General features: G+C 33.4%; 2 protein-coding genes across 2 annotated transcripts in view; both read left to right on the forward strand.

Annotated features, from left to right (window-relative positions):
* LOC140825527 (large ribosomal subunit protein eL15-like) overlaps positions 1–14,584 on the forward strand; it is a 92,575-nt gene that overhangs the window by 11,313 nt on the left and 66,678 nt on the right. The window lies entirely within an intron of this gene.
* Positions 5,670–6,942, forward strand: LOC140825453 (ethylene-responsive transcription factor 5-like). Its single transcript, XM_073187241.1, has one exon. The coding sequence runs from the start codon at positions 5,813–5,815 to the stop codon at positions 6,710–6,712; it is 900 nt and encodes a 299-aa protein (XP_073043342.1). The 5' UTR covers positions 5,670–5,812; the 3' UTR covers positions 6,713–6,942.

A 14,584-nucleotide genomic window follows, 5' to 3' on the forward strand; every position in this document is an offset into this window, starting at 1 on the left:
TTAATTGGGGTCAGATATTGGATCTGTTTTTCATAAAATTGTCTCGTGAAACGGTCTAATAAAATTATTTTTGTGTAAACATATATCTATTAAATAATCATGAACTATCAATATCTAAAATTTTGTAGCATTTTCAATCTTCTATTATTTGATAACTTAGCTTCTTTGAACTTAATTTTATTGCGTACTCTTATGTTACAAAATAATCGAATTAATATATTTAAATTGTGGAATGATATTTTATATTTATCCCCAAGGCCCCAGAATCATTAAATTTTTAATATAAGATAAGAATGGGTTTAATTATGACAGGCCCATAATTTTTCTTAAATTAAATATCAAAATATTTTATATATCCGTCCTCAAAAAATAAATTGAATGCAATTCATGGATGATGATAAGAAAAATGAAAGAAAATTGGACAAAACTAAAGAGGTTTGTGGAATTAATACAAGTAATATAAATGAAAGAAGGAGAAGGATAATACTAATAATAATAATAATAAAATTAAATTTAAATATATTATATGGAATTTTTGTGTACACCCGTGCGTATTCCCCAAATTCCAACAAATAGAAATAATAAAATTAAATTTAAATATATTATATGGAATTTTTGTGTACACCCGTGCGTATTCCCCAAATTCCAACAAATAGAAAATTAAATATTCTACAATAATAAATGTAGACGATTTTCAACATTCAAAAGTTGAAAATTCCATCAAATTTGACGTTGATCAGCAGTAAAGGTCAGTAGGTAAAACAATTCATCCACTGTCTCAGTCAACATGACAACGCAGCAATTTTGTAGACTTTTCATTTTCTCTTATCCCTCTGTTGCTTCTAAGAAATGCACGAGCACCACCAAATTGAATTCTGGATATACACACACTAAATAGTATAAAGAAAATTATAATTTTGATATATTAGGTTTATTTTTTCCTGTTTTTTTAAGAAGTTGAAGTTCAATGTTAATCCAATAATTTGTCATTGTATAGTATCGAGCGTTTTGTCTAAAGATATAAATATTGATAAATGTGCAACTTAAATATTTTAAAATGAACAACAGCTCAAGCACCACATTTCGATTGACAGAGACAATTATTATTGTATCTAAAAAAATTTCTCCTGATAATTGCACTATTTCTCCTGATAATTGCACTTATTGCAATGAATGAGAATCAAACTTGTAACCCTTAAATCTGATACAAATTGTATGTCCGAGCGTATGTTGTTTTACCAAAACTATAGTTGTTGCCTGTTGGTAACAATGTAATTAAATCTTTTAAATCGTTAAACAACTCAATCAACACATTTTGATTGTTATAACCAACAGATACAATTATTGCAACAAACAATTTGTTTTCACTTTCAGTTTTTTCTTTGGCGGAATGCTAACATGATGTCAGATAATATAATACTGACGATTTGACACAAGAAACTAGTGTCATGACACCAAATAATATTGGTGATGTATCGAACGTCATGTCAACACTCTTATAAAAATGATTAAATGTGAAACAAAGATTAACTTATGAGTCATGTTGGATGTACTTTTATATTGACACACATTATAACATTTTTTTTCCTTTTCAAGAGTAATATAAAATAAAATAAGTAAAAGAAATCTAACTGAATTCAATGTGTCATGACAGTTGCTACGACAAAATGAATATATCTCCATTATTATCATTCTGATTAAAAGCTTTTCAGATATTAGTGGTGCAAATACATTCAACACATTGTTATTCATTCGTCGGTGTTATCGAAGGGAGTTCGATTGAGACGGATTGCGAAGATGAGTGATGCTCGCTAAGTGAAATCTCCTAACTGTATTCATCATAGATTCATCTCAATGAAAAGAGAGAGTCTTTTTTAGTTTGAACAAGTCTTCGTATGATAACATTTTATATTACTGGTTTTATTTGATATCTGAGCTTGACCCCGTAAACGTAGGTTTTTTGGCTGAACTACGTTACAATTCTAGTGTTCTTGTACTCCTTATTTTATTGTTTATTTGATTAACAACCAATTGTAAAGAATAAAACCACTATTTCAAAGTGTAACCTGAATTATATACATAAAATATTCCAAATTGCAATTGTTTCGCCAATAAGTTGATGATATTATTATTCTGTACATAAGTTGTTATCATTGTAAAGTTATTTGGTGCTATTACACTTACGATGTACAGTGTAACATAATTTTTAGCTGATTCCTTTCCAAGTAGAAAAGAGAAGATGAAGAAGGATAATATATCTTCAAATCTATATAAATCTAATGTATTTTTTGCACTATTTCATTATTTTCCGCTTAGTTTTAATGTTTTGCAATGCATTAATCACGTGTTCACTTTATCAGTTGACAATATTTGTTTTTGCTATATCAATTTATTTTTTCAAGTTTACATAATTTATTTTCAAAGATAGGATGCGTAGAGATCATTTATAGGGCGGGTGATTAATAAAATAATTAGACAAAATATTAGGAATAAATAATAATATGTTTAGTTTCATCTACTCTATAAATAGACCAAACCTCGAAAGTCAAGAACTCTACACCATGCTGAAGTTGATTGTAATTATCACAGTATTCTAGTTTTATCCTTCTGGAAACAGCAGAATGAGAGAAGTAGAAGGATTACGTCACGTTCGAACTTTCATAGACAAATCATGCGTAAACTTTAATTAAGAACAGTTCAAGTTATTGATTTGAGAATTGTTGAAATATCAACACTTGAATTTTAATGGACTATTTTCCGTGGAACAAATTTGTTGCTAGCTTGTTGATATCTATACGATTGGGATACAAATTTATCGTTGTAATTCAACACAATTTAGAGAAAATTTGAACTTTATTAGGTGTTCATTCAATCTTTTTTGGACACTCAACGATCCTAACAATTTTATTATTATTTTTTATTGAAATTAAGGATTAAAAATCAAGCTCGTATTTAATATTAACAGGTCTTTAAATTTAAGAATTTTATTTAAGTAAACACCTGAAGAATTAGAATTAATAGTATTATCTCACGCTAATCACCAGCAATATAATATTAAATTCAGTCTCCTATTTTTTCAGGTGGTTTGAATTATTTAAGTATGTTAATTCATGATTGCCAAGTGCCGACAAATGTTATATATTAAACAAATTTGCCGGAGAATTCAAAATAGAATTGTCAAGCATGATAGATTTTTTAACGTAATCTCCGAAAGATTTGTTAAATGTCCTAAAGTTAATCTTACAGTAATTAGCCGCAAATGATGCCCCGATGAATAATCACGAGCGTGGAAAATATGGTTATAAAATATAAGGGTAGGTATAATATTATTTTATGAATTAAAAAATCCTAGATATTTAATTTAATTTTTAAAAATAACTGTAGTTTGTTTTGATTGTGTTTAGAAATCATTAGTTCGATTTCTCCTTCTTATATTTGTATGCGTAAGCAATGTCAAATACATATGTAAGATTAGAGGAAAACTACCAAAAAATTTCCCCTTACTTCAGCACATTTTTTATTTTTATCTAATAATTGATCAATTTACGATTTTAGTTAGCTGTATTTTTAGAATATCCCTCCTTGGTTTCAATAGGAGTATTCACAATTTTGGTTAAATATTTTTTTACAAAATACTGAAAAATATTGAGTTGTAAATTTGTTTGATAAATTATTAAATGGTATTGGATATGAAATATACTAAATGCTAAAATTAAAAGTAAGATTTAGTTTGTATTTTTTTTTTTTGCATTAGATATATATATATATATATATATATATATATATATATATATATATATATATATATATATATTCTTACACCTAAATATTTTATGCATTTTATACAAATATTCTCATATAATTAAAATATTCAAGATTAAATTCATATTTTTATTATTATATTATATATTTTATATGACAAAAAATACGATAAAAATTTAAAATTATTAGTTGTTGGCATGCCCAATTATCGTAGCTCAATAAAAATATTTTTATATCAATAAAAGACACTTCAAGTACGAAATTATTTACTCATTAATTTTGGCTTACTTTTTTTGAATGTGTTTTAATTATTAAATCAATAAAAAAAATTGAATTTGCTTTTTAGACGACTAATGTCTAATTTTTCGGCAGTAACTAGCAAGTCCGTGCCTAGCAAATGCCACGATTTCATTATTGAATCAACAAAGAATTTGAATATTATACACTTAAATTTTTTCTTTCATTTTTTTTTTCAAGTTAAAAAACATGGCCAAAAGAAATTATAGAAGTCGACGTATGTAACATTAAGTTATTTTATATTATATTTATCGTAATGTTTTAATCATGATTTAATTTTCAAATTTATAAATAAAATATCTAAAATGAGTGAGTTGTCGCTTCATCACATATATGTCGACAACATATGAGTCGGTTAAATTATTTTATGATTATGATTATTATAACTATTATTCGAACAAAATATTAATTATAAATCTTTTAATAATAATATATATTCATTTCAAGACAAATAAGATCATAAATTATTTTTAATTTTTTTGTTTTTTGAAAGTTGGGGTAGGTTCAATTTTTTTGGGGAACCGACCCCTAAAAAAAATAAAATTATAATAAAGTGAATTAAAAAATAAGGAAAAGAAACAACAAGGACACACCCTTTCCAGCTATAGAAACTGACTCGATAGTCGAAACAAGTTATGCCTTGCAAGTTCATGCAACCCAAGTTGTTATTTGTTACGCAAGTTCTATTAATTAATATTTTGTCCAAACAAATTCCCCATTTCTTGAACAAAAAGTCAATACACTAGTCCAATAGTCTTCTCACGTGCAACGAAAAATATCATATGCTGCTTAATTACTCCATTGAATGCCATCTTTGAGTCGTGAATGAAATGATGAATGATACATTCATTATTTTATTCATGATATTAATCTTTTGTAAAACTAGAGTCAAATATCAGATAACAAAAGGGATAATCAATCGAAGTGTAATCACCAATAAACTGAGATAATCTAGATTTTAATTATTTTATTCAGCAGGTAGGATGGAATGATAGATATAAGATGATAAATTGGATGTAATGATAATTAGTTTTTTTTCAACTTTAATTGTTGTAAAACTCGATATCGAATCTCGTTTTCCATACCAAATGATGATTAATTAAAGGTAAAAACTTGTGTGAGACGGTTTCACGGGTCGTATTCGTGAGACAGATATCTTATTTGAGTTATCCATGAAAAAGTATTATTTTCTATGCTAAGAGTATCATTTTTTATTATGAATATAGGTAGGATTGACCCGTCTCTCATATTAAAATCCGTGAGACGGTCTCACATGAGACTCACTCTTAATTAAAACACTAAATTGCTCAATAGAACAAATACAAGATCGGTAAAAGAGAATACATAAAAAAGGAAATTTATATTACTAATTAAGTAGAATAATAATAAATAATATTTGATAACAAAATGCAAACGCAATCAAATTCATAACTTTTGTGCTAACAATCCTTGTCTTTTTGTGCGCCCACACCTAAGAATTCCATCATTTTTGTTTTTAATTTTCTAATTTTTTTGTAATTTGGATAAATCCAATCTCAAATGATACTTCCTCGCTCCTCCACACAAGCCTTCCTCGAAGCCCCCTATCACAATTTCAATTCCTTATATATTCAACTTCTTCAATGCTATAAACAAGAAAAAAAGGGAAGGAAACCCCAAATTCCAAATCAAGAACTAATTTCATTTTAGAGCAGGGAAAACACAAAAGACCCTTTTCTTTCCTGAGATTGTTCGTGGTTTTTTTGTTCCAAATATGGCTTCACCCGATGAAAGTTCAGCTCTGGAGTTGATACGCCAGCATCTTCTTGATGACTCTGCTTTCATGGAGAACTATTGTCCGGATGCTAGTTTTTCATCAGAATCCCACATTTCAGGAACTTCGAGTAGTTCTGGTTCTGTGGTTTCTGAAATCACGAACAATTCTTGTTCATCTTCTTGTTCAATCGATCAATCTTTGGCATTTTCTCCTGTAAATTTGAGCTTTTCGAGCAGGAGTTACAGCGGAAATATCTCCAGTTTCTTGGCTCCTAAAACTGAGTGCGAGTTCTTGGGATTTGAAACGAAGCCTAAGCTTTGTAAAAGTTTAACCGAAAGGAAGCCTTCGCTCAACATATCGATTCCTCAAGTCAACAATCCTGTCACCGGTTTGAAGGTGGTTGATCAGAAAGTTGAGGCGAATCCCGGCGAGGGTCGGCACTACAGGGGAGTCAGGCAGCGGCCGTGGGGGAAGTTCGCGGCGGAGATACGCGATCCGAATAGGAAAGGCACTCGGGTTTGGCTGGGAACCTTCGACACGGCTGTGGAGGCGGCGAAGGCGTATGACAGAGCGGCGTTCAGGTTGAGAGGCAGCAAGGCCATTCTGAACTTCCCACTTGAAATAGGAAACGTGAACACCACACCGGAGATTACTCCGCCGCTGGAGACTTGTTGCCGGAAAAGGGCGAGGGGAATTGAGGTCGAAGAGAAAGGGAAGAAGGAAATTAAGAGGGAAGAAATTCAAGAAGTTAACGGCGAGAGCGAGTTAACGGCGGCATTACCCTTAACGCCGTCAAGTTGGACGGCCGTTTGGGATTGGGTTGACGAGAAGGGTATCTTTGAGGTTCCGCCGTTGTCGCCGTTAGTTACCAATCCAAGTCTGGCTCTTCAGGGTTGATGGGTTGTGTATATCATAATAATTTATTATATATTTTTCAAAATTAAATATATGATATAGCGAAAGAATTGCACCCAACGAAAAAGAATGGGGTGTTGCAGCAATTTAAGGAAGTCATGGGGAGGAAAAGATGATTAGTAACTACTTTTGGTTGTAAAGATTAAGACCTTATTTCTTTAATTTGTTTATTCGTTTGTTTGAGGTGGAAAGTAACTCAATCTATTTGTATTTTTGCTTTTGTAAAGTTTAAGAATTTGCAACTTGAACCCTAACCTAACAATAATGTCAGTTATATAAAAATTACATTTGAAAACAAAACTTTGATTCAGTTTGTTCGACACACTCATGAGTTTTAATATTTAAACCAAGATTTTATAAGTAAAAGGAAAACATAATCGAGTTTTCGGTTCGACTTCAGTTACTGGCATGGATATAATAAACAATTGTGAGACGGTATCACATAATTTTATTCATAAGACGAGTTAACTCTACTTATATTTGACATAAAACAATAATATTTTTTCATGAGTGATTCAAATAGAAGACGTGTCTCACAAATTGACATATGAGACCGTTTACAAGAATTTTGTGTAAACCGAAATAAGTTATAATTAATAAATACACACATTAAGCTCGATAATCTACACTTGAATTTGCATGTGACGCAAAAAAGGATTAGTATTGAACCTAACCCAAGATATTCAATCTAAAAAATTTAAACCTACGCTTGCGCTGATTCAATATTTGCAAATGATTGTAAAAAATATTATGACTTTTTCTTTACAAAGTCACTTTTTTAAGAATGTTTAAACAATACCTAAATCTTTTTTATAAATTAACAATATATCTAAGCTAATATATTATCTTTTTTTTTTTTTGCAATTTGTGATGATTTAATAATGATTTTTTTTTGTTTTCAAAATAACATCAAATTTATTTTATTTCACATGTCATTCGGAAATACTTGTTGAGCTTTGACGAATCTAGAATGAGCCTAGAAATTTTAGACCTAACAAGTGGGCGTATCTAATTAAATCTTGGGGAAATTGTCAAAAACTCCCTATTTTCATTCTCAACTTCCTCTTTACTCCCTACCCCATTAAAACTTTGTTTCAACTCCCCATATCCCTCAAATTTCCAAGTTTGCCCTTATATATTTATTTTAAATAATTGATTTCTTTTTTGTAGTAAAAGGCCCATCATGCTTCCGTAAAATAAATTGAATCTTTTACCTTTTTGACTAGAGTACCACCGGGTTATATCCACCGTTTTTTACGAACTGCTCCTCACAGTCCAACCACACGATCGCAACCGATGGTTACTAAGCAGATTCCTTCAGCAATACTTAGCACAGCTCTAATTCGTTTCCTACCTTAGAGCGTACAGCAAAAGATCAATTTTTGAAAATAATACATGATAGGGGCTAAGAGCAAAGATCTCTTTTATTCAAACACAAACATTTATTTATTACATAGTAACCTCCTGTAGAGGAGGAGAAACTTGTTTAGCTACTTATCGTAGCTGAACTCTTAACACACATAAAACTTGAAAGAAAATATTACAACCTTGTATGAAAGAAATGGAGAAAATATTTGATGATCTTCACTTCCTTCTTCCTGCCTTATTTATAGAAGGCTCCTTCGGATTTGAACTTCGGATTTCAAATCTTCATAAGCCTTTACAGCTTGCATTGGGGACCATTTGGTGGTTGAGGGGTCCCTGTCTAGATTATTAATCTTGACATCAACTTCTCATCCTCTTTTATCTCTTTTAGATACCACTGACGATGAGTTTCCAGGATATCGGCAGTAATCTCATCTTTTTTATACTCTTTGAAATGATTTACTAACCATTTCAGTGCTTCTGCTTCTTTCCTCTTGTATGTTATTCTTCTTTTCAAAACTTTCAAATATACACGATACATTTTTAAGTTTTGATTCTGGTGTGTTAGCTGGTTTCCTTTATGTCCTTATTTATGGATGAATTTTCGGGACCAGTTAATTTACTTTTATTCATTGGATTCCTTTTAGATTGGTATCCAATGCTTGCTGAGTCATCCACCATTTGTTATTGGTGGTCCATTTGTCCTTTACCACTAATTAGTGGTTGTCTTGATTCTACCACTCACATGGTAGTGGTCCTGCTTTTTGTAATGGAGGGTCACATGTCCTTTTTAATTTTGTCGAGGAATCTTCGGTTTTTTGTATCCTCGAGGAAAATGTGCATGTGGTCCTTCCCCACTTGTCCTTGCTTCGGTAAAATGTTTCCGATCAGATCTTGGTTTGAAACCTTTACCGAACTCTGGTTCTTTCTGTATTTGGCATTCAGAGCAGATGTTCTCCGACCATCTTCCTATGTGTGCCATATTACAGAACTTTCGGCGAGTCTCTTTGCTTGCCGGTAGCTTGCTGTTCCACAAGAGATTTCTTTTCTTTTCAAATAAATCTTCTGCGAAACTTGTTGTTTTTCCTGTCATAGTATTCAACAGGAATGATCCATTCACTGAATGATTGTAGAATTTGAACGGAAACTTGACTTTGTCCATCTCAGTAAGACAGACCCATAAACCCCAAGCTCTTCTGGTAGAAATGTCATCTTCAGTGATTGAAGCAACCAGGGGTGTTTCTTCTGTTGGAGGATCCTTGATAAATTTTTGGACATTTGTATCCGGCCTCCTTAGCTTGATGAAATGAAAGGCTTCGTGAGAACCTTTCCCTGCTGGTTCTGGTGCTGCACTAAAAAAGTATAGCTCCAAAACATCTCCTCTGGACAAATAATCATTGTTTGCCCAAGTCTCGTGAACAGCTTCCTGGATCCACTTTGGTAAACCTGAGATTTCCGGAAAGCTGGGTGATGTAGTATAAACTGAGGCAAGAGCCCCAAATTCATACCAAGCTTTAACCTCCTTAGGATATGAATTAGGTTTCATCCATACCCTTGGATATTTTCCTGAAACATCAACCCTATTTGTAGCTGGGTTAATGCCAATTCGTGTTTTTAATTTCTCCCAATTCTGCTGATAAACCTGAAATGGAGAAATTACACCTTCATTAGTACCAACCTTAGCTTTGCCTTTGTCAATACGAGGCCTAAGGTTGATCTCTCCCTCTTCAATCCCCGAGGTGAAGGGTTGACTTGAGGACTCAAGATAAGGATCAGGAGTCTCAATTTTTGTTTCAGCCGACTCATCTCGTGATGATCCCGACTTGACACTTGTGCAAGGGGTATTTGAATCCCCCGCTACAGGTATAGAGTCCTGTACTCGAAAACTCTCCATTTGAGAAACCAGTGGTCTCTCAATGCCCTGGAGGATAGGCCTTTGCGTTACAGACCATAACTGAGTATATGCCTGTAAACATCCTGTAATTCGATCAGAGACAATTCTCTTATCAGCTTGTTGTAGCCTTCCCGCAACTTCTGCGTTAACAGCTAACTTGTTGAACTCGGTTTGAAGCATTTCAAGGTGTTCCCTCAAATGCCTCTGCATCTTGATAATAGCATCAATGTCAATGCTGTCCATCTCTTGTTAAAAAATCTGCAAGAATATTTTCATGAGATTTTATTATCATAATATCAAAAATATAATTTTGACATAAAGCTTGCCATCGTAATAATCTAGCCTTCTCCGGTTTAGACTCAATTTTATTCCTCAAAAAGGCTTTAACTTGAGTGTTATCAACTTTCAAAGTGAATTTCTTTGCAAGTAAAAATAACGGCCATTTTTCAAAAGCCCTTTTTACTGCATAAAATTCCTTTTCGTTGATATGCCATCTTATGGCTTCTGCGTCTGAGAATAACCCACTACAATATCTGCATGGTTGTTCTCCATCTGGTGTGAGCTTTGTTAATACTGCAGCCCACCAATGATCACTGGCATCGGTATATAATACCAGATCATCCTCGTCTTGAGGAATAGCCATCTTTGGAAGATTTTTGCAAACCTTCTTTAAATGGATAAGTCCTTTTGTGTGTTCGTCTGTCCATATAAATCTAGCATCCTTTTTCAATAATGGACTGAACACCTTCCTGTGTTTTGCTAGGTTTTTAATAAACATCCCTGCAAAATTAACAACCCCTAAAAAACTTTGAAGTTGCTTCTTGTCTTTGAGATTTTCTGGAAAATTCTGCACTTTTTCTACTATGTGCTCTTGCAGAATTATTCCTGACTCATCGATTTCAATTCCGAGGAATTCAATCTTTCTTGTAGCAATGACTGCTTTCTTTTCAGATAAAACCAGTCCTTCTTTCTTGCAAACATTAGAGAAAATCTCCAAATGTTTAACATGTTCATTCATATCTTTGGATGCTATTAAAACATCGTCGATGTAAACAAACATAAACTTGAAATAATCTTTGAAAAGATTATCCATCTTTCTTTGAAATATTTGGGGTGAGTTAGCCAATCCCATTGGTAATACTTCCCAAATATAATGTCCTTGAGGTGTGGAGAAAGCTGTGAATTTCTTGCTTTCTTCCTGCATCCGAATCTGATAGAATCCAGACTTGCAATCAAATTTAGAGAATATCTTGGCATTGCGAATGCAACTAATCAAGTGTTCTCTACTAGGTATAAAATACCCATCAAACTCCAGAATCTTATTAATTTCTTGATAATTAATAACCAATCTGGGTTTTCCTCGTTTAATTTCACCATGGTTTCTTACCAGAAAACCTGGACTGCTATATGGTGACATACCTGCTTTGATTAATCCAAGGTCCAAATGTTCCTTGATTATAATCTGCATATCCCTCTGATCAATGATGTTCATTGGGATGGGTTTACAACGGACAAATTCATACTCTTTGCCTTCCTTGATCTTAAGGCAAGCCCTGAGTTGATTTCTGTCCCACCATGCCAAAGGATCTTCGTTATAATTTTCTTTGATCCTCTTCTTGACATCTTCCAGTGATACCTTAGATTCAAACTCTATTCCATTTGTATGTAGAGTTATCTTAAGGCATTCTATATCTTCTGGTTGGAGTTCCTTATCTGCTCTTAACTGAAGCATTGTTTCTCCAAACCGTCTTGAATCCTTCATTTTTGGGTTCAGAAGTTTTCCTGAATCACCACGCTTGCTGCGTAACTGGATTGGCAATTTTCTGTAAAATGCCTCCCTAAGTCTCTGGACTATGATTTTGTGAGCACATGGTGTTGTGAACACTAATCTTCTAGTCTCATTTTCTTGTGTATAGGACTTGAACATTTGTAGGAAATTATTTCCTAACAATATGTCAGCTCCTGTATCATGAAAATAAATTGGTGGTGTCTTTACCTTGTACCAAGGTGTTTGTCCAGCACCGCCAATCATGATTTCAGTCATCTTGATCCCTTTGCATAAGATTAAGATTCTTCTGGAAAAATCTCTTCCAGCAATCTTGGGTAACTCTTCTTCCAAATTATTTGGAAAAACTCCTCGTTTTGCTGTACATATTCCAGCACCTGAATCAATATATGCAGCAAAGTATTCTGCCTTATATTGTTCATACAACATTCCTACTGGAATGTATATGGAGAATGGACTTGTGGTCATTGGATTTTCCACATTTTATCTTCTGCCATAAACTCCATTCCATACTCTAGACGTTTCCAAGGTTTATGTTCCTCGAGAAACTCTAGCCCAAGAATCAGTCGTTCTGATTCTTTTCCTGGAATTCCTTGAATATGAACCTCCAATTCTCCGATATTAATCAGTCCTTGATAAGTTCCTATCATCGGTTGTTCCAAATAGTATATTGAATTACAAGGAAATTGATTCCTTTGTTTTGTAATGTCAAATACTATTTCTACTTCCTTCCAACCTTCTGGGCATCTGAGCTTTCCTATTGTAGAAAAACTTTTCAACTCCTGTTGGGTTTCTATGACAGGCTTTTTATCCCATCTGTAACTTGTAATTCTATCTCCTTGAAAAGATAGTCTTCTTGGTTCCAGTCTAAGACTTTGATTTCTCTGTAGAATCGGTTTGTCTTGGATCTGGATATCTGTTTCCTGTATTAAAGGAAACTCAATTCTTTCTGGATAAATTGCCTGCGCAACTTTTCCAAATATCTCAGGGATTTCAATAAACTCGTTTCTAATAAACAATTCAGAATGATGTGTATTAGATAGAGCATATGAAATCTGATAGGTAATAGAATATGGTCTATTGCCTTCTTTCATCAACCTTTTTTCCTTGAAGTTCTGATGTAATGTCAAGGCTCGGCTGAAATCTTGATCTGCCAGGTTGTAGGCTATCCTTGGATAGATTACTCCTACAATTTTTCCTGCACAGAGGTTTCCTGAGATTGTTCCCAGTACTGAATCTTGTAGATTCCCCATTCTTTTATCGCATATGGCGATATCAATTGGTGAATCTATCCCTTCTTTGAAAGTAGCCTTTATCATAATCTGGATTGCTCCTATATGAATCCAGGACATAGTCCTTGCTACTTCTATCTTGAGTTTTTGTAATTCCTCCTTTATTTCTTCAGAAGGAATTAACTGCATCTCCATTCTATTTCCTGTAAGTTCCATTGGGATTGCCATTTCCCTTCTAGAAACTTTATAGATTAGATGATGCTTTCTGCTTCTTAGGCCAAGACTTCCTAAGAACTTTTCTACCTGTCCTGCAGAGAAACCTTGATATCTCTGTAGACTTGGATTTTCTCTCATGATTCTTTGAACCATGTTATGAGATATTGTTGTCTGGCTAAAAAACCCAGACAAATCTTCATGTGTTTCGTGTCGAAACACCTCGTCTTCAGTCAGATTCCGATTCTGTTCCATCAGATTCTTCCTGACTTAAGACTTCCTCTTCTTCATATATACTCTCATCTGAGGCAATGTCCTCAAATCGGTATACTTGAATGAGATCTTGGTAATAAACTGCATCTTCTATATCCGGAGTAGGATCGAAGCGTTTAATACCTCTTTTCTCATTTTCTGGACAGTTGGTTGAGATATGACCTCTTGCTCCACATGTCCAGCAATTACAATCTTTGAAACTTTCATTAGCTCGAGTATGAGCTCTTCTGAAAGTTTTCTTTGTAGGTGTTCTTCCTGTGCTTCGAGATGAACTCGATGCCTGGGATGATATCCTACTTCTCGATGGTCCGCTTCTTTGTCCAGATTTATAAGATCTGGCTTTCTGTCTAGACCATACGGTTCTTGGTTTCCAAGAACTTCTTCCACTTCGTGCATAAGGATGAGTCCTAAAACTTTTCCTTTTATGCTTATGTGGTTTACTTCCAATAATTGTTGGAAGATCATTTTCCTTACAACACAAAGGAGTTCTTTTGTTGATACCCCTTAGTCGTTTGTAATTCTTTTGTAATGCTGCCATGTGACACCATTCTGCTAATTTCCCTTTAAGGAAAGAGGCTCTTCTTGCCAATGTATCTGGATTACCAGGTACGTATTCCCTTATGAGCATTTCTCTCCAAGGGCTTGGCATTTTTGCGAAGAAAAGCTGCATAGCTATATCTTCTTCGACTCCCGAATTCCATCTATATTTGGTGAATAACATAATGTATTCATCTACCAAACATATATCATGTAATTCAAGACTATACAGAGCTTGAGTATATTTTTTCTTCTTCTCTGTATCTTGACTATTGAAATAGTCTACCCCTATAAAGTGTGCTTTGAATAGGGTAGCCATCTTTCCAGCGATCTCACTAAGAGATTCCCCAACTAGGACTGACTCTTTCATGTCTGATGAAGTCATGTCCCAAGCAATTTTTACTGATCCCATAAGACTCATTTCCAAAAGTTTAATGAATCCTTCTTTGTTGAGATCAAGTGTTCCTGCTGCGATCCTCATAGCAGATGTCCAATCGTCTATGAGATCTTCTCTGTTTTTGAAGTCCAATACATCAAGGTTAAGCATAACCCCG

Source organism: Primulina eburnea, chromosome 1 (genome assembly GCF_022965805.1).
Source record: "Primulina eburnea isolate SZY01 chromosome 1, ASM2296580v1, whole genome shotgun sequence".
In the NCBI taxonomy this organism is placed as follows: Eukaryota; Viridiplantae; Streptophyta; class Magnoliopsida; order Lamiales; family Gesneriaceae; genus Primulina; species Primulina eburnea.